At 37.3% G+C, this 27414-nt stretch overlaps 1 protein-coding gene across 8 annotated transcripts in view; it reads right to left on the bottom strand.

Moving 5' to 3' along the window:
• Positions 1–27414, bottom strand: part of LOC129726019 (ubiquitin-like modifier-activating enzyme ATG7) — a 134279-nt gene that overhangs the window by 42995 nt on the left and 63870 nt on the right. For 4 of the 8 annotated variants that reach the window (XM_055682561.1, XM_055682559.1, XM_055682560.1 and 1 more), the window contains exons 1-5: positions 14861–15362; positions 11851–12046; positions 11449–11792; positions 11168–11362; positions 9085–9229 (exon numbers count right to left, since the gene is read on the bottom strand). In XM_055682561.1, coding sequence (XP_055538536.1) covers positions 9085–9229; positions 11168–11362; positions 11449–11792; positions 11851–12046; positions 14861–15159 — 1179 coding nt within the window. In that variant the 5' untranslated portion in view covers positions 15160–15362. Of the gene's footprint in view, positions 1–9084; positions 9230–11167; positions 11363–11448; positions 11793–11850; positions 12047–14860; positions 15365–27414 lie in introns of those variants that run through there. The other 4 variants (XM_055682565.1, XM_055682563.1, XM_055682566.1 and 1 more) reach the window with 2 other exon arrangements.

Raw genomic sequence — 27414 nt, 5'->3', positions numbered from 1 at the left:
TATACAAGCCAAGTGCATCAAATATACGAGATGTTTATATCCTCTCATTAACAGGAATTCTAAACTTTGTTTAAAGAACAAACTTTTGATTTACAAACAAATTTTCAGACCAGCAATGCTTTATGCTGTACCGATCTGGTCAAGTTGCTGTTCAACAAGGAAGAAAACGCTCCAAAGGATTCAGAATTAAATTTGGTACACTCGAATTACATAGACTTACTGGTGTTGAACCATTAGAAGCTATGTCAAACAAAATTATTAACAATTTTCGACAAAAATCGTTGCAATCGTCAATTGCTACGATAAGCTCTCTTTATAGCCAATAAGTTAGCAATTAAGTTAGTTGTAAGTTGACTTTCCCTTTTCTGACAAGTAGGTTTAAATCCCTACGAATGATAAGTCCTAATTGCGAAAGCAAACAAATCCTAACATTTAAATTACAAATTTCTAACAGGGTTGAGAAGTCACCATTTGTGATTGGACACACATACTTGTTACTTACTAATATTTAACATAAATACTTAAGCTACTAACAAATCCCCCCCTTAAAAAAAACTCCCCAGCGAGCTGTTGAAACACGGTGGCGAATCACTGGCTAAGGCGCTACACTGGCTTATTGCAAAGATTTGGGAGTAAGAGGTAGTACCGGAGGAGTGGATGGAGGGTACAGTGTGCCTCATCTACAAAATTGCTGCAACTACCGTGCAATCACGCTGCTGAACGCCGCCTACAAGGTACTCTCTCAAATTTTGTGCCGTCGACTGTCACCGTTTGCGAGGGAGCTCGTGCTTGCTATTCAACATTGCTTTGGAAGGTGTGATATGTAGGGCTGGTATCGACACAGATGGCACAATATTCAGAAGGCTGAACAGACTTCTTGGCACCGCCGATGAAATTGATATTGTAGCACTCTTGAGAAGATGACGAAAACGTACATCAGACTGAAGGCTGAAGTCGGACGAATTGGACTGGCCATAAACGCATCGAAGATTAAGTACATGAGAGAAAGAGGTTCCAGAGAAGACAGTATCAACCCACCACGAGTTAGCGGTGATGAAATTGAGGTGATAGACGAGTTCGTGTACCTGGGCTCACTGGTGACTGCTGACAACAAAATCAATAGAAATTCGTCGACGTCTTATGGCAGAAAATCGTGCATACTTTGGACTCCGGAGGACGCTTCGCTCGAATAAAATCCGCTGCCGCACGAAGTTGACCATCTACAAAACTCTGATCAGACCGGTAGTCCTCTACGGCCACAAAACCTGGACCATGCTCGCTGAGGACCAACGCGCCCTTTGAGTTTTCGAATGGAAGGTGCTGCAGGCTGGCGACTCAATTTCCAAAAATAAATTCCCTGATTTTCCCTGATGTTTCAAATTTTTTTTTCCTGACTGTTCAAATTTATTTTAAACTGATTTATGTTACGACTATCATAGGTTTTTCCACCTGAATCTCAAAAATCAAAACGAAAAAGAATCAGACTTAAACTGGTTCCTGCTAAAATTCCCACCAGTAATTGAAACAGTTCAGCTTCGCTTTTGCTGACTTAAATCTTGAACAAAAATATTTTTTTGTTGAGAAACACGTCCAGTTTGATAAGATTGAAAATTAAAATTACACTGGTCGACAAAAGTGAAAAAAATTGTCCTTAAGTATAAATAAGTACCCTAGAAATATTATAGCCTCTTAACCTGTTCATTTTAATGCCCCTGGTAAATGCAGAAGTGCGTCAAAAGACCGCAGAGTAATTGTTCGCCGTGTTTGTCGTTTTTCCGTTTACTTACGGGAAAATTTTATTGAAGTCTCTGAAGACTTGAGGCATATCCGAAACGTCTAGGGGCACCAAAATTCAAAATTCAAAATTCACAGGAACGGTGTTAACAATTAACTATTTTGAGACACACCTGCTTTAGCAAGAAAATCAATCAGATCTGGAATTCTGGTTGGATCAGTTAAATAATTGTTTTAAATTCTTGACTGTAAAAAGTAGAAAATAGAAATTAACAATTTCGCAATCAAACCTTTATGCTAAACACTGTCGAATGCTTTTTCTATGTATAGAAGAGCAGCTCTACTTGAATAACCTTCAAGTTTATTAGCTCGTATCATCATAATATGATTGCTTCTTATCCGGCTTTAAAATTTGAGTATTTTAAGCATTTTTCAATAATTTGGCGAAATAATAATTTTGAAACAATTCCTGAGAATTTCTCAAGAACTTTATTTAACATACTTTTGAAAATTTTATTGATAGATTTAATCTCATTTGAATTAGTTTAAATTAATTTTGCTGGTGAAAATTCCGGGGTGGAAATTTGATAACATTAACTCACTACTCACTCACTATATTTCGAGTTAGGAACACACTCAACTACTGAGCAAGTCTTTGAGTTTTTTGTTAATTGGTTGCAAGGAAGTAATCACCATTTTTAATTGCTGGAATATGACAATGGCGATGGTAAAGCTTGCTTAGGCGATGTTAGAAGGTGCGTTGATAGTTTGGAAGCAATTACAAGAAACCTAAGAAAAAAATCTCGTCTAACCACTGGTTTTCATAAAAAAGCGTAGTAATTAGTATAAAATTCGCGCACAACTTGATGACTTGTTTAGTACCTATTTGAATACTTTTCAAAAAATTTAAACACTATTTCTTAACATTTTAGTCACTAAAGTTGCATTGTCTAACCGCTATGAGCCCTGTACAAGGTATCATCAGTGCTGCTCTAATCCATTCCCGCGGGAATTTAACTAAAATTTAAACTTCAAATGCAGTTTAACAAATATACTTGAAATTTTTACCGATGGAACTATTTAAAACGGTTGGAGAACAAATCGACCTTTAATTTACAATAGAGTTTATTCAAATTGTGCATGTTACTGAGTAAGAAAAGTTTGAAGGTCATTTATCGAGGAAAACCCTATCACTCCAAAATAGATGCGTTCTTCTAGAAAATTACCTTCCAGGAAAATTCTTCTACCTGGAACTAATTATTATTGAGTGTTGTTGTAGGGTTGCTGGTGACCGTCCACATCAAATGCATTGAAATAAATCCAATTCAGAACTAACGCCGTAAAAAATCCCAAGCCTTTAAAATTTTCCCTGATGACTTTTTAAATTCCCTGATTTCCCTGATCGAAAAATTAAATCCCTGATATTCCCTGATTCTCCCGGTTTTTCCCGGTAGTCGCCACACTGTGCTGCGTACCATCTGTGGTGGAGTGCAGATGGAAGATGAATCATGGCGGACGCGGATAAACCACGAGTTGCATCAGCTGTTGGGAGAACCACTCATCGTTCAAACGGCGAAAATCGGGAGACTAAGGTGGGCTGGGCATGTCGTAAGAATGTCAGACGACAACCCGGTGAAAATGGTTCTTGATAACGACCCGACTGGAACGAGGCGACGGGTCGCACAACGAGCAAGGTGACTCAATCAGTGATAGACGACCTGCGGGGCCTCCGCAGACGACATGGTTGGCGAGATGCAGCCATGGACTTCGGCCTGGAGCTGACTGGTAAGGTAAGGTAAGTACTACTACTATTACTATTACTTATCACTATTATTGATATTATTACTTTTATTTCTAATATTACTACTATTACTATTATTGTTATTATTACTACTATTACTATTACTATTATTATCACTATAACTACAGGTCGGACTCGGAGTGGCGAATGACCCCAAGGGTTCAAACCACTATAAAAAAAGGTCGGACTCAATTATCCAGAGTTTTGAAAAATATTTCACTCCGGATAACCGAACTCTTCGAATCAATGAAGTTGTTTATCAAACATAGAAAATTTAATCATAATGAGATGAATCAATCGTGTTATATCTTATGCATTATCTACGCAGTATATAGCGCAAATACTGCATAAAATGCGGCATTTTCAAAAAGAATCATCGATAAAAAAGTAAACGTAGCAAAAGTAAACGAAATCCGAATCGAAGTAAAAAAGATGACTCCGGATAATCGAACCATTCTCTCCGTATAATCGAGCCCCGAATAATCGAGTCTCCGAATCATGCCTCCGTTTAATCGCGTCCGACCTGTATTACTATTACTATTTTTATTACTACTACAATTATTACTACTTTTACTATTACCACAGACTAACAGACATAACACTTCGAACAAATGTTCAATAAAATCATCGTTCGGGCGATATCAGAACTAGCACCATCTGCTGCCGTGTTCGCGCTGACCGTTTTTTGTGGCGATAGAGCTAGGTTCCAGTGTTATGTCTGTTAGTCTGTGCTATTACTTTCACTTTGACTTTGACTTTTACCACTGGATATGAACAGGCCAACAATGTCGGAAACAACAGAGACCGCATATTGGAACTTAATTTTATTAACTAGTCTCGAAGTGTGCCATGCCTGAGGCAGTCGAACCTCTGCTTCAAATTGATGCGCCTCATCTACCGCTTGTTTGTAATTTGCGCTGCCCTCCCATTTTCAACTATAATGATATCACTAATAGTATAAAGTTCGACTTTCACAAAGCTAATTTTACTGCACTTGGTAATGCTATTGCAAGCCTCAACTGGTCTGACGAAGCCGTTGAAACCTACACTACCCAGCTTTCACAACTTTTCCACCAGTATGTCCCTCTGTCACGCCCCCGGGGAAATAAACCTTGGTTAAATGGTCAACATCACGAGCTAAAAAGATATAACAAGACGTAGTCTAAAAAAAAGAAGCTAATATAAAGCGTGACCCCACTTAATGAATGAAAATCGTAAGACGAATGGACTCCTGTCAACAGTATTTCTTGGTACAAAAGTGGCTGAGTCTCGTGATGAAATTTGTAATCTTTTTGCTGATCATGTTTAGGGCATGTTTAGTGCTGGACCGCGCGATGTTATTGACATAAGAACTTTTTTATTCACGTTGAAGAGGTTCGCACAGCATTCAGAAAACTGAAATCGTCTGATGCAGAGGCGACGCGTGACCAAGTGGGCTACCTGTTCAATCAACATTTGTAACACTGAAACAACAGTATCGTGATAGCAGTTTCGAAAACTTTTCATTCTCTACATTTATCTATATGGCAAAGAAATTCTACGGTCTGTATGACCGCGAATTTTTCGATAATTTACTCGTAGAATAATGATAACTGCATCATTTCATAGAGGAAATCTTTTTCCACATTTATCAAATCATGATTCTCATCGTGAATAACTCTTGATACCGTTGTGTTATGCAATGTCAGTATCTTTCAGGTTTTGTCCAACGACAATTAAAATTATGTTTATGATCTTTTTGCCTTTAAAAAGTAAGCAGCGCGTGAGAAGACAAACGTGTGCTATGTGGACTATACCAGGTTAAAATTTTAGAATGAACAAAATGGGTGTAGAGGATCGAATGGAACTATACATCGACGAAATAATACCACTATATTGACAGAAATAATAAATGAATTTGCTCGTTTTTCATTTCACTACGAAAGCTCGGAAGATAGATTTGCGAACTCTTGCGGCCACATGGTCTCTCTCAAATTTCAATGACGTCGAGAGAAGAAACAGAAAGGCATAACGAAACAGATTACCAGACACTGAAGAGAGGTGGTGTGTAATGAATGTTTTTCTTCGTTGACATCGGTTTTGTTCAGTAGAACGTTTGTACCAAAATTGTCATTTTGACGCGTCGCATTAGTAGTGGTGAGCAGGGTTGATATTTGTTGACACTATTGAGTGAAAGTGAAAAAAAGCATTCATAAACGTTGTTTTTTTACAATCCTCTGCTTTAGCAAGAAAATCAATCAGATCTGGAATTCTGGTTGGATCAGTTAAATAATTGTTTTAAATTCTTGACTGTAAAAAGTAGAAAATAGAAATTAACAATTTCGCAATCAAACCTTTATGCTAAACACTGTCGAATGCTTTTTCTATGTATAGAAGAGCAGCTCTACTTGAATAACCTTCAAGTTTATTAGCTCGTATCATCATAATATGATTGCTTGACAACTTTAAACCTCAGCTGCTTTCTTATCCGGCTTTAAAATTTGAGTATTTTAAGCATTTTTCAATAATTTGGCGAAATATTAATTTTGAAACAATTCCTGAGAATTTCTCAAGAATTTATTTAAAATGTTTGAAATCCCATAGTGACGAGGTGCTTTTATACTTTTGAAAATTTTATTGATAGATTTAATCTCATTTGAATTAGTTTAAATTAATTTTGCTGGTGAAAATTCCGGGGTGGAAATTTGATAACATTAACTCACTACTCACTCACTATATTTCAAGTTAGGAACACACTCAACTACTGAGCAAGTCTTTGAGTTTTTTGTTAATTGGTTGCAAGGAAGTAATCACCATTTTTAATTGCTGGAATATGACAATGGCGATGGTAAAGCTTGCTTAGGCGATGTTGGAAGGTGCGTTGATAGTTTGGAAGCAATTGCAAGAAACCTAAGAAAAAAATCTCGTCTAACCACTGGTTTTCATAAAAAAAGCGTAGTAATTAGTATAAAATTCGCGCACAACTTGATGACTTGTTTAGTACCTATTTCTTGGTACAAAAGTGGCTGAGTCTCGTGATGAAATTTGTAATCTTTTTGCTGATCATGTTTAGGGCATGTTTAGTGCTGGACCTGTCTACGAACAGTCCGTCAATCTGGCTCTGGGATGTGTACCGCGCGATGTTATTGACATAAGAACTTTTTTATTCACGTTGAAGAGGTTCGCACAGCATTCAGAAAACTGAAATCGTCTGATGCAGAGGCGACGCGTGACCAAGTGGGCTACCTGTTCAATCAACATTTGCAACACTGAAACAACAGTATCGTGATAGCAGTTTCGAAAACTTTTCATTCTCTACATTTATCTATATGGCAAAGAAATTCTACGGTCTGTATGACCGCGAATTTTTCGATAATTTACTCGTAGAATAATGATAACTGCATCATTTCATAGAGGAAATCTTTTTCCACATTTATCAAATCATGATTCTCATCGTGAATAACTCTTGATACCGTTGTGTTATGCAATGTCAGTATCATTCAGGTTTTGTCCAACGACAATTAAAATTATGTTTATGATCTTTTTGCCTTTAAAAAGTAAGCAGCGCGTGAGAAGACAAACGTGTGCTATGTGGACTATACCAGGTTAAAATTTTAGAATGAACAAAATGGGTGTAGAGGTTCGAATGGAACTATACATCGACGAAATAATACCACTATATTGACAGAAATAATAAATGAATTTGCTCGTTTTTCATTTCACTACAAAAGCTCTGAAGATAGATTTGCGAACTCTTGCGGCCACATGGTCTCTCTCAAATTTCAATGACGTCGAGAGAAGAAACAGAAAGGCATAACGAAACAGATTACCAGACACTGAAGAGAGGTGGTGTGTAATGAATGTTTTTCTTCGTTGACATCGGTTTTGTTCAGTAGAAAGTTTGTACCAAAATTGTCATTTTGACGCGTCGCATTAGTAGTGGTGAGCAGGGTTGATATTTGTTGACACTCTTGAGTGAAAGTGAAAAAAAGCATTCATAAACGTTGTTTTTTTACAATCCTCTCAGGGTTCTCCCTTCCCACTTTTTGTATGGAAGTGAACTGTCAAAACACCTCATTATATTTCATGCGATGGAAACAAGGCAGCTGAATCAGTTTGTTTCTTTTTACGATGGAATATTTCGCTTCCATGCAAAGCAGGCCCGTAGCTACCATAGGGGCTAGGGGGGGCTTAGCCCCCCCCCCACGCGTTTTCATTGCCCCTAGCGAAATTTTTCTAACTCGTATAAATAAAGCGAATATTTTACCTATCCACATATTCTAGATTAGCTTTCGAATATTTAAGCTAAATGTATTATTTTTAAATTACTTCTTTAATAAAAAAAACGTCAGTGAAATTTCTGTGCCCCACCACGCAAAGCGGAGTAGCTACGGCTCTGATGCAAAGGTCATATACTCTTTCTTCGTTCTTTCATTATTCGTTAACGAAGATTGTCAAATCATCGGTCAGTGTCAGTGAAAAAGTGTTTCGGTGAGGTTCATTTTGGCTGACAAAAATATTACGCCACAAGAAACTGGCTCCGGAAGATCCACATAGATGTTTTTATAGGAAAAAGATGCCATTATAGACAAAAAACTGATTTTAAGGAGGGGTATTCCACAAAAAACTCTATTTTGTCGTGTCCAACGTACAGATAGGACATCGCAATATTCAGCAATTGTTTTTCTTTCAAAGTTTTCCACAACTTTGCTGAAGGAAGCAATCTGGTATATTGAAAAATAAAAAAAAATATTTTTTTTATCTAACTGTTAGGTGGATTGATCGAGAAACTAAAAACGCCAGAAGTAAGGCCTTGGTCTATTAAACAATTTTGCTGAAGACATTGGGTACATTAAATCCGTTTTTAATAGTCAAATCTAGAACGGTTACGATTTTTCGAGTTAAGGCCACTGTGCACTGTGGGATTTACAAATAAATCTTTCCACCAATTGGTAATGTCTTGTAATATAACCCTTGGAATGTGTAGAAACTATTTTGGAAGTTTTCTCATAAAATGGTGGATGAAAAACGTGCTTTACAATAAGTATTTCGTCGTTTTTTATATCACTTTTTCGTACTTTACGACCTCCAAAAGGGCATTACTCAAAAATGTACCGTACGATGATTTGAAATTTTGACCAGAGATTCTGGACGTCATTACGAATCGGATGGTGTACTCAGATTCTTTGGTGCATTTTTTTATAACGGTCTGTGGGAGCACCGTGATTATTGCTAGCTAAAAATTAGTAAACCGTAAATAAACATTAAACTTGGATCGACTCTTTCTTACAACCTCACAAACAGGTCTGGAAGCAACATGGGACCTTTACTGTACTCGATCTTCTTGAACAAAAAAAAGACCGAACCAATAGTCGCAGTGGTCCAATAACATACATCGATGGTGTAGTTAACTGTAACGGTCAAGAGTAAGCTGTTTAGGATTGAAGTAACGCTTTCACCTTTCATCTCTTAACAAGGATTATTTGTCAATTTAAGATGATTAATCAACTAGATATCAGGTAAATCTTAATCTGTGTTTAAAAATTATATAGGTTTTGCTGAAATATTACCAGAAGAGAACGAGCGACTCCACAGCCAAGTGTACCAGCACCCATCAGTAAAAATTTTGTTTTTCGTATTATTTCCAGATCTAGATCCGGCAGTAACCTCCATTTCATTAGCGTTAAATTCAAACTAATCGATTCCTTAGCGAGCCTGAAAAACAACGTAATTTTCAATTAGTAAAAATAAATAAAGTAAAGGTGCCGTCACACGGACGCCAGTACACTTTAGCTTTAGCTTGATCGTATGCAGTATGTCGGAATTGTAGGCTATGAATTGATTCATGACGAAAATCTCTATGTTATAGTTTTTGTTAGTATAATCTCGCTTCTATATTACAACGTTATACTTTTAGGTTATAGATGTCATAGAGGAACCTAGGGTACGTATAAGACTCCAGGAGGTACGCGAAAAATAAAGATAGTGATATCGGTCAAAGCAAATTACTTAATGTTTGAAATAAAAATGTTCTGTTATTTTTTTGGGCATCTTTTGGGCATCTTTCTGGTTTTGGAATAACCAGTTTGGGTGGCATTCGACCATTTAAGTCTCAGATTCAAAATAGTGTCTGAGTCGAGTTCCAGTCTCTGAATATCATCCAGGTTCCTAGAACACCCATGTTGGCAGCCTTGTTTTCATCTCTGATTGGTCGAAATTTACATTCAAAAAAGGCTCTACATTTTTTCACAGTACAATTGTTAGCATCCCAAAATCACGATTTTCCGCATTTCGGTGGACGCTTTGCCAATTTTCTAATCGATTGTTGCAAGAATGAGGAAATTCTGTTGAAAACTGACTGAATTATACATAAGCATTTGAAATTGGACATTTTTCGTGATGCATCAAACATCGAGAGATGTTTCCGGTATTTTAATTTTCACCCATATTCTAGAATGTGAATGTAAAACGAAATTTTACGTCAATTAATAAGGGGTATAATTGAATCGCCTACGTGAACGCGAACAAGAAAGGTTGAGAACTGCTGATCTACGGGATAAATACTACAATCAAATGTTGGTCCAAACAATGGTTAGAGTTTCACACTTAATTTTTTTTTGCCGGGGCTCGGTAATTTCTGCCGAGAACGGCACCACTGAGTGCTCGGTTAGAAAAAAAATGACAGCTCTCACATTTTTTCGAAAATCTCGGTTCAACCTAACTGAAGTTTCGGCACAAAATATTAACGAGCCGAAATATCAGTTAGGTGTACCGAGATTCACGAAAAAATGTGACAGCTGTCATTATTTTTTTAACCGAGCACTCAGTGGTGCCGTTCTCGGCAATAAATTACCGAGACCCGGCAAAAAATTTTAAGTGTGTTCTTCGGCACAGCATATTGATGGTGTTTTTGTTGCCAGATCAAAAGGGAACATTTTTTTACGTAAAACACTCGTTAAACATTATCTATTCGAGTTTATTACGAACCTTTATTTGAACAAACAGAATTGCAAAAACTAACATTGCTAATTATTATATTTCTTCACCGATAATATTGCTATTTTTATATGGTGGACTAACACATTTATTTGGATAAACAAAATTGCAAAAACTAACATTGTTAATTGTTATATATCTACATCGATAATATTGCTGTTTATATATGGTGGACTAACGCGATAGCGAACCTACGGAGTGCGTACCTCCGTGCAAGACGGATGATGCAACGTGCACGTGCCGATGCACGAAGACTAGAGCATCATAGGATCGTAATGGCAAAGACCAAAGGCGTGATGAATTTTAAATTGTGAAGGAGGTATATTTTTATGATGAAGATAGAATTATTCCAATTTTTTATGTTCACCATGATCACCATGCGTTCCCATTGGAATGGGAAATTCAACGAAGATGCACGATGATGAAGGTCATTGAAAATCAGAAATAGTTATATAAAACTTTGTTTTTTTTTCCCGAAATAAAAGCAATTGAACATGTTTTCGTTAAGTAACAAAAACATGCAATTTTCAAATCCTTATTAGTAACCACCATAATTACTATGAAAGTAATACAAAAACTAATATATTTTTTAGGAATTGATCTAGATATGAGATTAATATTAATATGATAATAAAAAGTTGATTTTTTGATACATACGTCAATGGATCCATTATTTTTGCCATATCTGCCATTCTGGGCAATAATTTTCCGTTATCATTTGCCTCCCAACCGATCCAAGGTGCTTCATCCAGATCTAATTCATCATGTGGAATTTGTACTTGATAAACAATGCTAAATTTTACATCTTTTCGAAGACAAAGGCAATTGATTCGTTTACCAGCTAATATCGGGCTGAAAGCAAAATCATGAATCATTAAGACAAAAAATTGATTGAGTATGATAATAATAATGGAATAAAAATACAAAAAAACACGCACCAGGTCATAAACAGGTATCCTAAGAATTGTCGCAAAATCCAACTTGGTTTTTCATCTGTAGAAAAGTCTCTACAACAAAAATATATGTTTTCCAAGCTAGCATTACAGAAATTATTAGATTTATTGCTGTGAGATATCGAATCGATGAGTTTCGATATGCTATATGAACCGGCGTCATAGATAAAAAATGGGTCATTTATTTGGTTTAGTTCAGATTTAAAGTTTGATAAGCATTGTTCACTTAATACGGTTTCCAACAGGCGGTAAGCTCCGGAATAAGTATAAGTAAGGTCTCGTAGAACTGGAAATGCAAACCAGTAATAATACTTATTTGTTTTGAAGTCCTGAAACAAAATTGGAAACTTTTGTTAGTTGTTCAATTACAGAAATTAGAACCATTACCGCAAAGGAGAATACTGTAAACAGTAGAACCTGCGAGCTACAGTGAAGTTTCTCTTTAAATAAAAGATCTCGATAATGGGCAACGCTAACTTGTTTAAGAAGTTCATTTTTATCAGTAATTTTGAATTCTTCAATTGTATTTTTGTTTAGCAAAATTCCATTGCAGCATAAATTTGTGTTTACTATGGTAGTGTCACTGGAAAAGTCAATAAGATATTCGAATAAGTAAATAGAATGTTTTTATAAAAGAAAATTCGCAGTGAAAGCGTTGACAACGTATGCCGGTGTGCAGAGCCGGATATTACAGTGGGGGCCCCAGAATAAAACAAACCCGTTTTTTTATCGTACGAGTTAAAAACATTTATTTGTTATTGAAAAGTTACCAAAAATTTGCTAGAATTTTTTCTTACGAGTTTTTTTTTTTGCAGAGAACTTATTGATTGAATAATCAACATTCAGCTCCTTCAGAATATTGTACTCTCAACTTAACAATGCTAAGTTTGACAGCCTTTCGCTCTTCATAGTCGTACGCAACCTTTTTTCAATCAGTTTCATTTTCGATAAAGACCTTTCTCCAGTTGCGTTCGAGATCATTAGGCTCAAATAAATAAATGTATGCAACTGCTCGAAATCCGGAATTTTTTTCTTGATATCTCAGAAATTAAAACCTACCGCGATTTGAAAAAAATGCGATCCGCAAGCAAAAATTTGCATACAATTTGAGAAAGACTGCGCAAATATAAGGCTACGCTGGCAATAATCTACAGAAACTAGGAAAAAAATACACACTTCTGCAGGTCAATAAAATCTGCACACGGACTCTGAAAATCTGCATTTTGCAACGCAAATCTAGTATCCCTGATTCGGACAGGTAAACTTATTTTCGGAATCAACAGCAATGCATTAAAAAAACTTGTGGATTGTTTTCTTTCCTGCTTGATCTCCCATGCGCGCTGGTTCGATTCAAATGGTGTGTTAATGTGTGTCATTCCAAGAGAATCGAAGGTGAACTCTTATGGATGTATAACACTGAAGGAAAGTTTCAGATTGAAATGGTCTGTTCAAATTTTCTTACTGTAAATTGAACTTTTGATTGAATCTCATTTTTGATAGAGAAAAGAACTTTTTCTCGTTTTGTGGGGGCCCAAAAATGTGGGGGCTCGGGGTCCGGGCCCCCTGGGCCACCCCTTAAATCCGGCTCTGCCGGTGTGTATATATATTTTGTGCTGTTTTTGAAATTGAATGTCATAAAATTATTACAATGAGATTTCATGAAATAAAGCTGCACAAACAAGCTCTGTTTAGCCCAACAGCGTTTATAATGTCGATTTTGTTTTCACGGGATAGCTACACCAGAACTAGTTTTTGATTTTCCGCTAGGGGGAAGTTTGTAATTATTTGTTCGCCCACTAATACTAACATTTGATAACCTTCATCTACTAAGATTTATTCAGAGACTTTTATTATTTCTTCTGCCACAAATAGTTACATTTCAGAACTGTTACATTCATTTTTTAACTTGACAAATAACCAGAGGTGGGCGTCATTTCGCTAATTCGCTAAAAAGCTAAGTGACACTTATTATCAGTTAGCGGTTTAGCGATTCCGCTAATTTTGAGCTGATTAGCAAACTGCTAACGTCGTTGAAGTTTTGGCCTTCGAAACGCTAATCGCTAGTTCGCTTAATTCGTGGCGAAGCGACAAAAAAACTATTCACAAAAACTGTGAGTTGCTGATGGCGTTCCTTCGGCGAACGTTACTTTTATAACGTATATTCCATTCAAACAACGTTCAATTGTCTTAACTGTCTAGAGTTTCTCCATTACGACAAAAATGCATGTCAGTCTTTTTACCCTTGAATGGAGTTCTAGTTATCGTACAAGCCACTAGAGCATTCTGAAGGGCAAGCTAATGGTGATCTAGAACAAAAACTTCGCATTTGAAATTACGACAACTTCTTTGATTCGAATAATAATGGAGTTATTCATAAAAACATTTTTAAAAGTATATATTTAACCTACAAGCAGAATCACTTTTGATGTTCCTTGTTTTTGCAAAATCCTTAAGTATGAACACTAGACTGGGACACGGTTATGTGGGAAAAAGGCGATGGTGTTATTTTTCCGCTCCCATGCACTTTTCGTGTTCCTTATGGGTCCTAAAACAACTGTGTAACTTTTCAGATCGATCGGTGAAACGCCCGATTTCCGCCCGATTTTTAAAGCTTCCATACGATTTTATATGGGAAAATCCACTTTTTCAAAACAATTTCTATAGAGATGTCCAGTTGGCTACTAAAAATATATCAATACATGATATTTATAGGAAATTTTCCTGGGAAAAACTCTTCTGAAGACCGCAAGGCGCTACCTTGCTTGTGAAAAAAGATATTCACCCCAGACTGATTGAATATCTGACGAACGGCTCACTATTGAATTTTACTAGCAATACTGCTGCAACATGCTGTTGTTGCAAATTCAACCATGTGATGAGAAATGATATCGCTTAAATTTATCTTGGAGGCTTCCCCGAAGATACTATAAGCAAAAATCACACTTTGAAATATAAATTCCACGCGAAATTATTTCTCATACTTAAGCATGTTTGCAATAGCAGCATGCTGTAGCAGTGTTGCTGGAAAATTTCAATGGTTAGCCGTCCGTCAGACATTCAATCATTTTGGGGTGAATAGCTGTTCCAACAAGCATCGTAGCACTTCACGGTCTTGAGAAAAGTTTTTCCCAGGAAAATTTCCTATAAATATCATGTATTGATATTATTTTAAGAGCCAACTTGACATCTCTGAAGAATAAGTATTGAAAGAGTGGATTTTCCCATATAAATTCGTATGGAAACTTAAAAAATCGGGCGCAAATCGGGCGTTGCACCGATCGATCTGAAAAGTTACACAGTTGTTATGGGACCCATAAGGAACACGAAAAGTGCATGGGAGCTAACATTTATTTTTTGTCCCACCCTAATGAACACCGTTTAGCGAATTTCGACTTACCTTACCAAACAGTCCCAAGCCGTGGTGTGGCCTTTAATGTACGTGAGAGTCGTCCCCATTCCACTCAGTCTATGGCTACAGTTCGCCAGCTCTGCAGTCTGCGTGGGTGCGTAGGTCGTCTTCCACCTTGCTTGCTTTGCACCACTCCGTCTTGTCCCTGACGGATTGGTTTCAAGAGCCATCTTTACCGGGCCGTCGTCCGACATTTTTACGAAATGGCCAGCCCACCGCATCCTGTTAATCTTGGTGATGTGGGCGATAGATGGCTCTCCGAGCAGCTCCTGCAGTTCGTGGTTCATAAACCGCTATTTCTTGCCATAATGCGCCGATAAATTTTTCTGTTGGTATCGCTGTCGGCAGTTACCAGTGAGCCCAGGTACACAGGGCTAGTAGTGAGTCACTTTAAGTGACTTTGTCACTATTTTGAGCCTGGTCACTAAAAAGTCACTATTTACGCTAAAAAGTCACTAAAATCACTATTTTACGACAAAATGGTCACTAAAGTCACTTTAAATGAATAAATTAACTGTTGTTGTATTGCAACATACTTCAGAAAGCTTGCTTCTCATTCACAGAATATTTGGGCAGTTTAGTTTGTAAGGCATTTTTGTTAACTTTTCCATCATAGAAGTTTCATGCCAGGCAATGTTTACAAATTTTATATTGAAGTGAACAGTGCAGAATAGTTACTAACGAATTGTCTAAGAGCTGCAAAGGAATTGAAAGGTTTATTCTACAAGCTACTCGCGTCTCTAATCGTGTAATTACGTTTGTAGTTTGATTTGCTTGTCTCAAATAAACTGTTCCTCCTGGTTGAAGTGGATTCAAAAATTTCGAGCTTATATTGTGCATAGTCGTGTTTAGGTCTCAATTCGTAGGGTTTTGCTTTCAATCATCCGAACCTACCGCTGTTTACCAGATACCATTTCGAAATTCCATAATGATAACCCGTTCTGCGCATATTTGTCCCATGCTCCAGATCAAGCAAACGAGTGTTTAGTGGGACGAATTTGATTAGAAAATGTCAAGTGGGTGGAAAATCATTGATGGGATAAACAGGCTTAGTATTGTTTTCGCAGATTTTCGGAACGAACAATGCTATTTTTAATATATTTTGAAAAACCCCTCCCTTAGTTAGCTTAACCAACTCCAAACGCTTTTCGAAGCTGTCACAGGCGGCACGGATTCCCAGATTTCATCCCAGATTTTCTGGATAACCGCTTTAACCGCTTTACAAGTTGGAGATTTTGTAAAAAAAAAGTTTATTGAGTTGAGATCAGGTGAACTTAACGGAAATTTATTTCTATTCAAAAAGTTCCTCAAATTGTCCCTATACCAACCTTGAGTCAAGTTCGCAGTATGCGCTGATGCACGGTCTTGCTGGAACATATAGTAATAAGATCCAAAGAGTTTTCGAAGACACGGGGTAACGTTTTTTTCCAAAACTACCGTTTTATAATAAACAGCATTAAATTCGGCGTCTTTGTAAATAAAAATCAGAGGAAGTTTACTCGCTTGCAAATTGCTCCCGAGACCATCATTAAAGCTGTACTCTGCAATCGAGGAACACTCCTTTAGAACTCTGAAATGTTGTCTCTTGCTGCTGCCCACATTCGAGCGTTTTGTGTAACATCAGTCACACTCCAGAACAGATAGTTTCTCATCAGAAACAATAAACTCGCGAACAGCGAGCTGTGAAAGTGTCATTTTCACTCTATCGAGCCTCTCTTTCTAAAAGAATCGGCTAAAGTACTGTGATATCTTTACAGAATCGAAAGTGGAATGGGCAATCAAATCATTCGAGCCCTATAAGTCCCCGGGACTAGATGGATTATTACCAATAATGCTTCAACGGTGTGGAAGGGTAATAATTCCATTCATAACCGAGATATTTAGGGCAAGCCTGACACTTAATTCAATACCTACCAACTGGAGAAAAACGAGAGTGATCTTCATACCAAAGGCTAGGAAGCGCGACAAAACACTTCCAAAAGCCTTTAGACCAATTAGTCTAACCTCCATTATGTTAAAAATTATTGAAAAACTAATTGACTATCACGTCAAATCAACGTACCTAAAAACCTCTCCGCTGAGTAGGTATCAGTTTGCATATCGAAGCAACATGTTAACAGTGGATGAAATACATATGCTGACGACAAAAATAGCGAAATCTATAGATACAAAAGAAATCACACTCGCTGCGTTCTTAGACATAGAGGGAGCTTTTGATAATGTATCCCATCACTCAATGTTGAACGCAATGGGACACCATTTGATACATATACCTCAAAATGGATCAAAACCAGGCTGAATAGTCGTGAGATAACTGCAGTATTGGGTAATACTACCCTTACAAGGAACACAACTAAGGGATACCCGCAAGGTAGAGTTCTATCGCCTTTGCTGTGGTCATTGGTTGTAGACCTACTTAGAGACCTAACTGAGCTAGGTTTTGAAGTGGTAGGATTTGCCGATGATGTTGTGATTCCTGTGAGGGGAAAATTCGACAGTACAGTATCGGATAGAATGCAGTTAGCTCTAAACTATACTTAGGAATGGTGTAGACAAGAGGGGCTGACCATTAACCTCTCTAAAACAGCCATTATTCCCTTCACTCGGAAAAGAAGGTACAACTTGAAGATCCTGAAGCTGGGCGAGACTACACTGCAGCTTTCCACTGAGACTAAACATCTTGGAGTAGTTTTAGATCAGACACTCAGCTGATGTCATCGGTAAAGCTACGAGTGCCCTCTGGGCATGTAGCAAAGCTATTGGTAGAACATGGGGTCTAAGGCCAAGTATGATTTATTGGTTGTACCAGGCAATAATAAGACCAAGAATAACGTATGCCTCGCTAGTGTGGTGGCCTAAAACAAAAGAAAGGTCAACGCAGAACAAGCTTGGCAAGTTGCAAAGGCTAATTTGTAATGCAATTACAGGAGTAATGAAAAGTGCTCCGTCGAAAGCCTTAGATGTGATTCTGCATCTATTACCACTCCACCAGGTAGAACAACTAGAGGCGGAAAAAAGTGCAATAAAACTAACACGCCTTAAAAAAGCGTGGTGTGTAAGTGGAGTTTGTTATAATTTTACGAAATTATCTATAGAGGTCTGACTTTGTGACGAAATGCTACGGTGGGAGAGGGGGAAGGGGGTAAAAAAAATTCAAAATTGCTCCCTAAGTAGCTAGTAAACCTCATCACGTAAGCTGCTGTGATAACCTATACCATTTTCCAGTGACACAAATTTGTTTTAAATACAATCTAATTAAACACACCATCTTCAAGAATGAAATGACTGCACCCGTGATGAGATACATTGTTTACAATTTTGAAATCATAGCAAACCTTAAATCAGGAAAAAACATGACAATTCGCCTGTTAGGAAACGATTTAAAATTAAGAGAGGATAATTTCTACAATGATAAACCAATAAAATGAAGATTCATGTGAAAAGTGTAACCAAAACTCTCCTGTAACTTTTTGTGAAAATGATTCTAGAACGGGATTTTTTGCGTTACATCATTGACGGATGCTCCTCTAAGGAACAACTCTTCGATTACACAAACGCCTGCTGGATACCATAAGGATAGCAGCAGTTTATGTGTATGTGTATGACAAAATCCAAAATCTTTCAATTTTGAAAATGCTGTATCTCTGGAACGCTACATTTTGTTTTTTTTTGCTGATAAGTGATATGTAAAATCGTCTGGTAAACACATTGGCGTGGTCAAAATCAAAATCGAAGGGGAGGTATTTTGAGGAAATTGCAAATAATGTTTTGAATAGAAAAAAATGCAATGTTGGCAACACTGCAGAAAAAAGTTGATCACGTAGTTCGATTCTACATCTAAAACCCTTCAAAATGATACGTCAATATCACCTGTAGCTCTTCAGGGTCCCGAGATATTCACAAAATAAAAAAGGTGTTTTGCTAAATTCGCAAAAAGTGGAGGCAGTCCCATTGGCCGAGGGGTCCACCAATTGGTACAACACTTTGTACTTATAAGTTCCGGCCCAAAATACATTGACTCACAAATTTTGGTCGAAATCGGAGATGGACGATGCATTTCCTCGGACACTTGACATGGAATGACCCATATGTGGTCTCTCGAGATGATGCCCGGAGTTAGGCTAGAACCGAGTGTGCATGTGAGCGAATGATAATGAACCCAGTGTTTCAGGCGGGTGGTCCACTATAAGGAATCGGTCCACTATGAAAAGTGCATGTCTGGTAAAGTTTAAAATAAACGACGAGTTTTATAAGCTCATTAAAGGGTCAAACGAATTTCGAAAGGTCAAAATTAATATAGTTTATAACTTAAGAAAAATTTGAGAATTCGCTGCATTTGCCAAAATCCTGTAATTTTGAGTATAGATTCGGTGTCATCGATAAATTCTTAAAATCGGTAAAAAACAGATATTTCTGCACATGCGGCATCCTTGGTCACAGTACAAACCAATACTATGCTATCGCTGTCAAATCTCATATATTTGTTTCGTACTAAACATCTCAATGCACAGTGGGAAAGCGCTGGCTATCAAAATAAATGTTTAAACGTCAGCTGTTTCATAATATTTTCCCATTATTGATATAACATTTAAGTGCTTAAGTCCAAAATTTGGGTGCAATATAATAAAATTTGATTTTTTTATAACTTTTCAAAGCTCGGCATACTGACGTTTTTTGACATATTTAAAAAAAAATATCATTACTTTGAAACGCTCTGCAGCTTCAATGATAGCTTGGATTTTTTGGCCTCGAAGAAAAAGTTGATTTGTAGTTAGTTTTTATTACCTATTATAATATAAAATATTGTTTTAATTTTTAAAAAAACTATTTTTTTTTTCGCGAAATTTGGTTGATTTGAGGAGTTGTGCAAAAACTACGTAATCTGTTTTTGTAAAGAGGACGCCCTGTGGCGTTGCTTGTGGTTAAAGATCATATAATTCTGTTTAATAAAAAAGTGAGGGGAAAAGTGCTAAAAAATCATGAGAAATTAAGTCACGTGCTTTGTGAACGTCCCCAAATAAAAAGTTGAATGGAGACTCGTGTTCAGCACCCCAAAATTAAGTAAATACCATATTTTTGTCGTATTTATCGACACTTTTTTTACTTGATAAGCATTTGTATTAAATCGCCCCACTGTGCAATGCTCCGCGGTTTTCCTGACAGTTATGAAAAAAGCCCGACAAAATTTCCATTTAAATCAAAACCGTTGCAGGAAGAACTATTCAATCTAACATTAGAAAGCGATAGCATGATGTCATTCCCTTGGTGCATAGTCTGCCGACAACTGTCAGGATAGGTATTGGGCGATCTCTCGTTGAGTGAGGATGTGCGATTTTATCTCCGATCTTACCGATTATCGACATTAAGAAAACACCCAGGCTTAAAATGATAAAACTCAAATTCTCATAATGCATGAAAATTGAGTTACCCGTACCCGACCAATTGAGAATTTTTCAAACCCGTACCCGACCCGAACCCGAAGCTTTGGTTTTTTGATTACCCGTACCCGACCCGAACCCGTAAAATGTTTTTTGGCATTACCCGAAACCCGACCCGAACCCGTCGGGTACGGGTTTCGGGTAAAAATACCCGTACCCGACCATCTCTAATGCTAACATATGCATTTTTTCTGATAGCCAAGCAGCACTTAACGCACTAAAAGCCTTCACAAGTACCTCTAAGCTAGTATGGGAGTACATCCTTTCACTGAAACAACTGGCAGAAAGGAACCAAGTATGGTTATACTGGGTTCCTGGTCACTGCGGAGTTGAAGGCAATGAAAAAGCCGATACGTTAACTAGACAGGGGTCAAGTACCGATTTCATTGGCCCAGGACCGTTCTGTGGGGTGTCATCAAGCGCCTTGAAAGCAGCTTTGAAAACCTGGGAACATAGGACAATACAAGAGAACTGGATATGCTCAGTAGGGCTACACCAGTCTTAACGCTTTATAAAACCAAGCGTGAAGAAAAGTCAGCAATTGTTTAGTTAAAATAAGAAGGGACTAAGGACAATTACTGGACTGTTTACAGGACACTGTCCAAGTAAGCATCACCTGAAACAAATTGGTCAGTCAGATGACGAAATTTGTCGTCTCTGCGGGTTCGAATGTGAAACCGCAGAACATTTGCTCTGCCACTGCAGTGCACTAATACAGCGCAGAATAAGAGCCTTTGGAAAAGGAACTTGGGAGACTTTTGAGGTCTGGTCTGCGGTAATACATTTCATACGAAATTCAGTGCCTAATTGGGAGAAAGGGTGCGATATGACAACGACGATCACTTCCATCAATAGTGATATGTCTGCCACGAGTACCTAGACTAAAGAAGAGGTATACCACAAAAGATCAAAATAATGGTCGCAGTGGTCCAAATCTTACAAAAAAAATGTGGACCAATTCAAAAGATATACTCAGATGGGTGGGAATTGCAAACTGAACGATATCATTTCGCCATAACAGTCACAATTTTACTACTTGCGGCATCCTTGCAGATCGTGGCCGACAGAATTTCCAACGATCCCCCGAAGAGAATGTCTCCTTGTATTTTTCGATGGTTTAATAAACGAAATCTCGCCTAGCTTCACACGATTTGAGATATTTTAATATTGTGCAAGGGCAGTCACTGACCAAAAATCGTTTTACTACGACTTTCCAGATTTGTTACATCGCACATCAAGAACTAAATACAACTAACAGACCACCAACACACCAATGCGTATTCGAGAGTGCATACATTCTTTCACGTACTTTCATCAACACTTATAACTCGAAAACTTGTTTTCGAATATATTGAACAAGGTGTTATTACAACCATTTCAATGTGAAATTATGATACAGATTTTAGTTCGACTTTTTCTACGAGAACAAATCATTGCACATCCTATGTTTTAAAGACATAAATTTCAGATAAAATTTAATTCATTTATGGTTCAATAATAAACTTCAAAACTTTCTTTTATTTTTTGGTCACTATTTAGTCTCTATTTGGTCACTATTTTTATAGAAAAAAATCACTAAAGTCACTATTATTTTACTCCATTTCGCTACTAGCCCTGTAATACTGTCGCTCTTCGCATATTCGTCCCATATCGATTTTTGATAATTTTGATTCTTTTGTGGAAATGTGTTTAAAATCATCTCAGGTTTAAAAAAAAATGACAAAATAATAAACTTTGTTCGTAAAATTTGAAATACCAAACCCCGTTTGTCTTTTCCCATGTCGAAAATATTCGCATAACAGTCACGTTCATTTTATTGATCGTGGGTAGAGATGTTACGGATATCCGCATCCGCATGCAAATTGACATCCGCATCCGCACCATACCATGCGGATGTTTAACAAAAATATCGATTCAAAAAATTTTGCAAATTTTCCTTGGTGTATTTACTGCTCGCCCAAATAACTTTTGCACTGGGGAGGGACGTGGTCATTAGAAATAAGCAAATAAAGCACAAGTGATGTCCGCATCCGCGAAGGCGGAACATCCGCATGAAAATTGATATCCGCGTCTACATCTGCATCCGTAATAACATATCCGCATCCGCATCTGCAGATGTCTGAAAAATCACATCCGTAACATCCATGATCGTGGGGGTCTCACTGATGTCTTGAAGTGTACGTTTTTGAACCATACTATGCGATGGAAATGCTTATAATTCTAAATTAAACTCTAATCATACTCATATTACACAATAAATTTAATAATTTACTTGCGTGTCGCGCTATTCCCCATACTACTTGTTTTTTCTGTCACACATGTTTTAAACCTCCCTCTTCTCCCTAAAATGTGGACGTAATTTTTGAACAAACATATACTACTATACTCTCTCCTACACATTTTTCTTATAAATCATCTCCACGCGAAGAAATCAGCTCGAAAAAATACCTTAAAACTCTCATTAGTTATAAACTGCATGCACCAGCTGTTTTTCATATTGATCGATTTGTTCTCTAACCATATTCAATAGTTACATTGTTAATAGTTTCAAGAATAGCTGTTGCACAGACAAACAGACGTGCCACTTCGAAGAAAAATCCTCAAAAAACTTCGTTCTTATTCAAAACGTTACACTCATGTGCCACCACGTGAGCTTATTACCTGCTAACTTATTTTCGTTTCGTCTTTGCTAATAGGTGTGTACGTTTTCTCATATCAACACCAGCGGCATTACTGACGGTTTTTGTCTTTGATAATGAATGTGTAAGCTTGCTTATAGCGACACTAGCGGCATTATTGCCCACTAAGCAAAATTTCAAAATAACCGTTATTTTTCTGGTCGATCAGATCGTCATCGAGTGGCACGTCTGTTTGTCTGTGCAACAGCTATTCCTGAAACTATGAACAATGTAACTATTGAATATGGTTAGAGGCATGAGGTTGAATTCAAATTAAAGTTTAGATGTCTGGTGATACAATATGGCATCACACGCAGGGAAAGGGGTAATAATTGATGATTATGACAAAAAAAAATAGGAAAAGTAGGGTATCGGACTATTTCAGTAGCAGTTTTCCTCGCTGGGTTTTGCATTAGAATGCTGTAGAAAACCTGCCAATGAGAACCACGAAGTTGTCTGATACCCTGATGCAACACTTTTCGTTACGAGACGGTTATGCGAAACTATTAAGGGGTAATATCCACCAAATGCTAAAAAAACAAGGCTTTTTTCATGATTTTTTGACGTAGGACTACGTCTTTGTTTTTTATACAAGATTACACTTTGTGAAATTGTAAATGAAACTGGCAAATGTTGCGTCAGATTTCAAACGATTATAGCGAGGGAACGACTTACTGCATCTTTTGCATTTATATGTCGGTGGTTAGATAAAATGTGTAACAATTTTTTGATATTATGTTCAAAATTGTTGCTTTACTGCTTAATGGTGGAAAAAGGTGAAAAGTTCCAAGGTCAAGCTTTCCCATATATTTCCCTCGTTATTGGCTTGCTTCCCGAGCAGAGATAACAAAATAACATGGACGAAATAAATTCCACTGCCAACATATTTTGACTCAACAAAGTGTTTGGTTTGTTCCTCTTTCTCCAAGCTGTGTGGCAACGCCTTAATGGCAAAAATCTACGCTGAACTCGATACAAAAGGTTGCGTGTAGAAAATTCAGCTTCAGTCTAGTTTGTCACACAACAGCGAGTGGAGTATAGCTGTTAGAGGTACGCGACATTGAGAAACGAGAGCTGCATACGAGTCAACTTCCAGGCACCGCGGAGCATGTTACTTTTACTTTGCACACGGCAGCAACAGTTACCATCGTACGCTGCAGGATATTTTGCTGGCTCAGCTGCTGGAGGGTACAGCGGAGGGCAAATTTTATGCGCGGCCAACAAAATATTCAATATTACTGGTCGTGGTGCGATCATAAGGGCATCTTCAGCGGTGGTCTATTTTTGGAACAACTCTATATTAGATTTACACCAGCGAAACCTGAATAGAACTAGCTAATATAGACCAATTTTTCGTTCTCCGCACCGGTGTTGTATATCTTGTTGTTTTAAACCGCTGACATCTATCACACTGTCAAAAATTCAATACCCTATGCTATCAGTTCATGAGACTTGTTATAATAAAAAGCACTCAATATTTAACAAACGGAAATTCGATAATTTTTACGCACATTAAACGAATACTTTGGCAAGACTCTTTATATCCACAAGATTTTATGGATTTGACGGTTTGACCCGAGTGTCAGTGGCATTTCTCAGGATGGATTGGTATGAACGAAAAATTTCTGCCCGACTTGTAGCAGGATAGCGAAAATTATTTGATCGCGTCCTTGTTCATCTTACGTTTTCGTCTCATCAATTTTTCAGAATCTTGCTGTTCTTCAAACTTGCTTTCGGTTTTGAGGATATTGAAACAAGCCTGCATTTTGAACGTTTTCAGTTCAGTGTCTTCGAGGAACATTTTTCTGGCTTCTTCTCTAGTCCCACTAAAATTAAGGCGATTAACAAATAGCCAACATATTTGTCATCCTGGTGGCTGATGGTTGCAAACCATGTAGTTAAACCTACGGTTATGGTCTTCCAGAATTCCCTCTTTTGCTGGTCGGTTTCCTTGAAGCCAAAAACGAGAAACCTGTTCATTTTATTCTTCAGAAAAGCCACAAAAATGAATTGTGAATTGTCATGAAAATCTTTGTTTTATTTATTCCTCAACACCCGCAAAACGCTCATATGGAAATAGCTGAAAATGAGGTATTCAAATAAAATATGACATTTTACCCACCTATTGGTAGCGGAATGTAGCACCAAGGCTGTGCTGTGATAGCGTACAAAGGATTTTAGAACGATCTATTTCTTGTTCCAAAATGTGACAAAAATAGACCAAAACGTATACCAGTTTCAACTTTTTTCAATTTAGATCTGGTATAAAACAAAATTTACACCGCCGGTGCAGCATTGAATTTGAGTTTGTTCCAAAAAAAATAGATCAAAACAACGATTTGGACCACCGCTGAAGATGCCCTAAGCGCTCTATAGCACACATTTCTAGCTGAAAATTATGGAATCGGTTCTTTTTAGAACTATAAATGCTTGAAGATACGAGTTATGAGAATTTTCACAACTACTTCTAGTGTGAAATGTTCATCTATTTCTCAATAATCATTTTTACAATAACGACCAGGGCGCACCAAAGATAAACAGTAGTGTTGCCTAAGAATAGTTTATCACAGCAAGATACAACCCTCGTTTCAAGAATTTTCACTGCTAAATTGAGTGGTTTTCCGGTTTATTTGTTTGTTTGTGTCCACTCGAACACCGTTATCAGTCGAATATTAGCAACGAAAATTAGTTAATCTAAGAACCAGAGTGATTTTCGCATCGGGAAAGCAAAAACTTTCTTTTGATGCTTATGAAAATCACTCAGTAGTATCGAAGGTGTTTTGGTTTGTTCCTCTTTCTCCAAGCTGTGTGGCCATGCCTTAATGGCAAAAATCTACGCTGAACTCGATACAAAAGACTGCGTGATGAAAATTCAGCTTCAGTCTAGTTTGTAACACAACAGCGAGTGGAGTATAGCTGTTAGAGGTACGCGACATTGAGAAACGAGAGCTGCATACGAGTCAACTTCCAGGCAGTGCGGAGCATGTTACGGCAGCAACAGTTACCATCGTACGCTGCAGGATATTTCGCTGGCACAGCGGAGAGCAAATTTTATGTGCGGACAACAAAATATTCAATACTACCGGTGGTGGTGCGATCATCAGCGTTCTATAGCACACATTTCGAGCTGAAGATTATGGAATCCGTTTTTTTTTCAGAGCTAAAGATGCTTGAAGATGAGAGTTATGAGAATTTTCGCAACTACTACTAGTGTAAAATTTTCATGTATTCATGCATCGTTAGTTTTACAATAATGCCCATCAAATAAAAACGGTAGTGTTGCCTATGAACAGTGTATCGCAGCATATAATGTATACATTTAGTCCTACGTCACCATTTCATACAACTTCTAGGGCTGTATACCTTGTAATATTTTAAAGGACATTTGAGATGTTTTTTTTTTTTTCAAGGTGGGGATTTGTTAGTAGCTTAAGTATTTATGATAAATATTAGTAAATAATGAGTACGTGTGTCCAATCACAAAGGTGACTTTTCAACACTGTTAGAAATTTGTAATTTTAATTGTTAGGATTTGTTTGCTTTCGCAATTAGGACTTATCATTCGTAGGGATTTAACCTACTTGTCAGAAAAGGGGAAGTAAACTTACAACTAACTTAATTGCTAACTTATTGGCTATAAAGAGAGCTTATCGTAGCAATTGAGGATTGCAACGATTTTTGTCGAAAATTGTTAATAATATTATTTGACATAGCTTCTAATGGTTCAACACCAGTAAGTCTATGTAATTCGAGTGTACCAAACCAAGGAGGACGCTTCAAAATCATTTTCAGAATTTTATTCTGAATCCTTTGGAGCGTTTTCTTCCTTGTTGAACAGCAACTTGACCAGATCGGTACAGCATAAAGCATTGCTGGTCTGAAAATTTGTTTGTAAATCAAAAGTTTGTTCTTTAAACAAAGATTAGAATTCCTGTTGATGAGAGGATATAAACATCTCGTATATTTGATGCACTTGGCTTGTATACTCTCAATGTGCTCTTTGAAAATAAGTTTTTCATCATAAATTAGTCCCAAGTACTTAACCTTGTCAGACCAACTTAAAATAATCCCATTCATCTTGACAACGTGATTATTGTTTGGCTTGGGGAAAGAAGCCCTAGGCTTATGCGGAAAAATTATCATTTGAGTTTTAGAAGCATTGGGAGAGATTTTCCACTTTTGCAAGTAGGAAGAAAAAATATCTAAACTTTTCTGCAATCGACTGCATATGACACGAAGACTTTTTCCTTTTACGGAAATGCTTGTGTCATCGCAGAACAATGACTTTGTGCATCCTGGAGGCAAATCAGGAAGATCTGAAGTGAATATGTTGTACAGGACTGGACCCAAGATTGAACCTTGAGGTACACATGCTCTGACAGGAAATCTATCAGATTTTGAATTCTGATAGACAACCTGCAGAGTT

This window comes from Wyeomyia smithii, chromosome 2 (assembly GCF_029784165.1).
Source record: "Wyeomyia smithii strain HCP4-BCI-WySm-NY-G18 chromosome 2, ASM2978416v1, whole genome shotgun sequence".
NCBI lineage: Eukaryota > Metazoa > Arthropoda > Insecta > Diptera > Culicidae > Wyeomyia > Wyeomyia smithii.
Note: the sequence above shows the minus strand (reverse complement) of the source record. Positions and strands in the feature narration are given on the sequence as shown.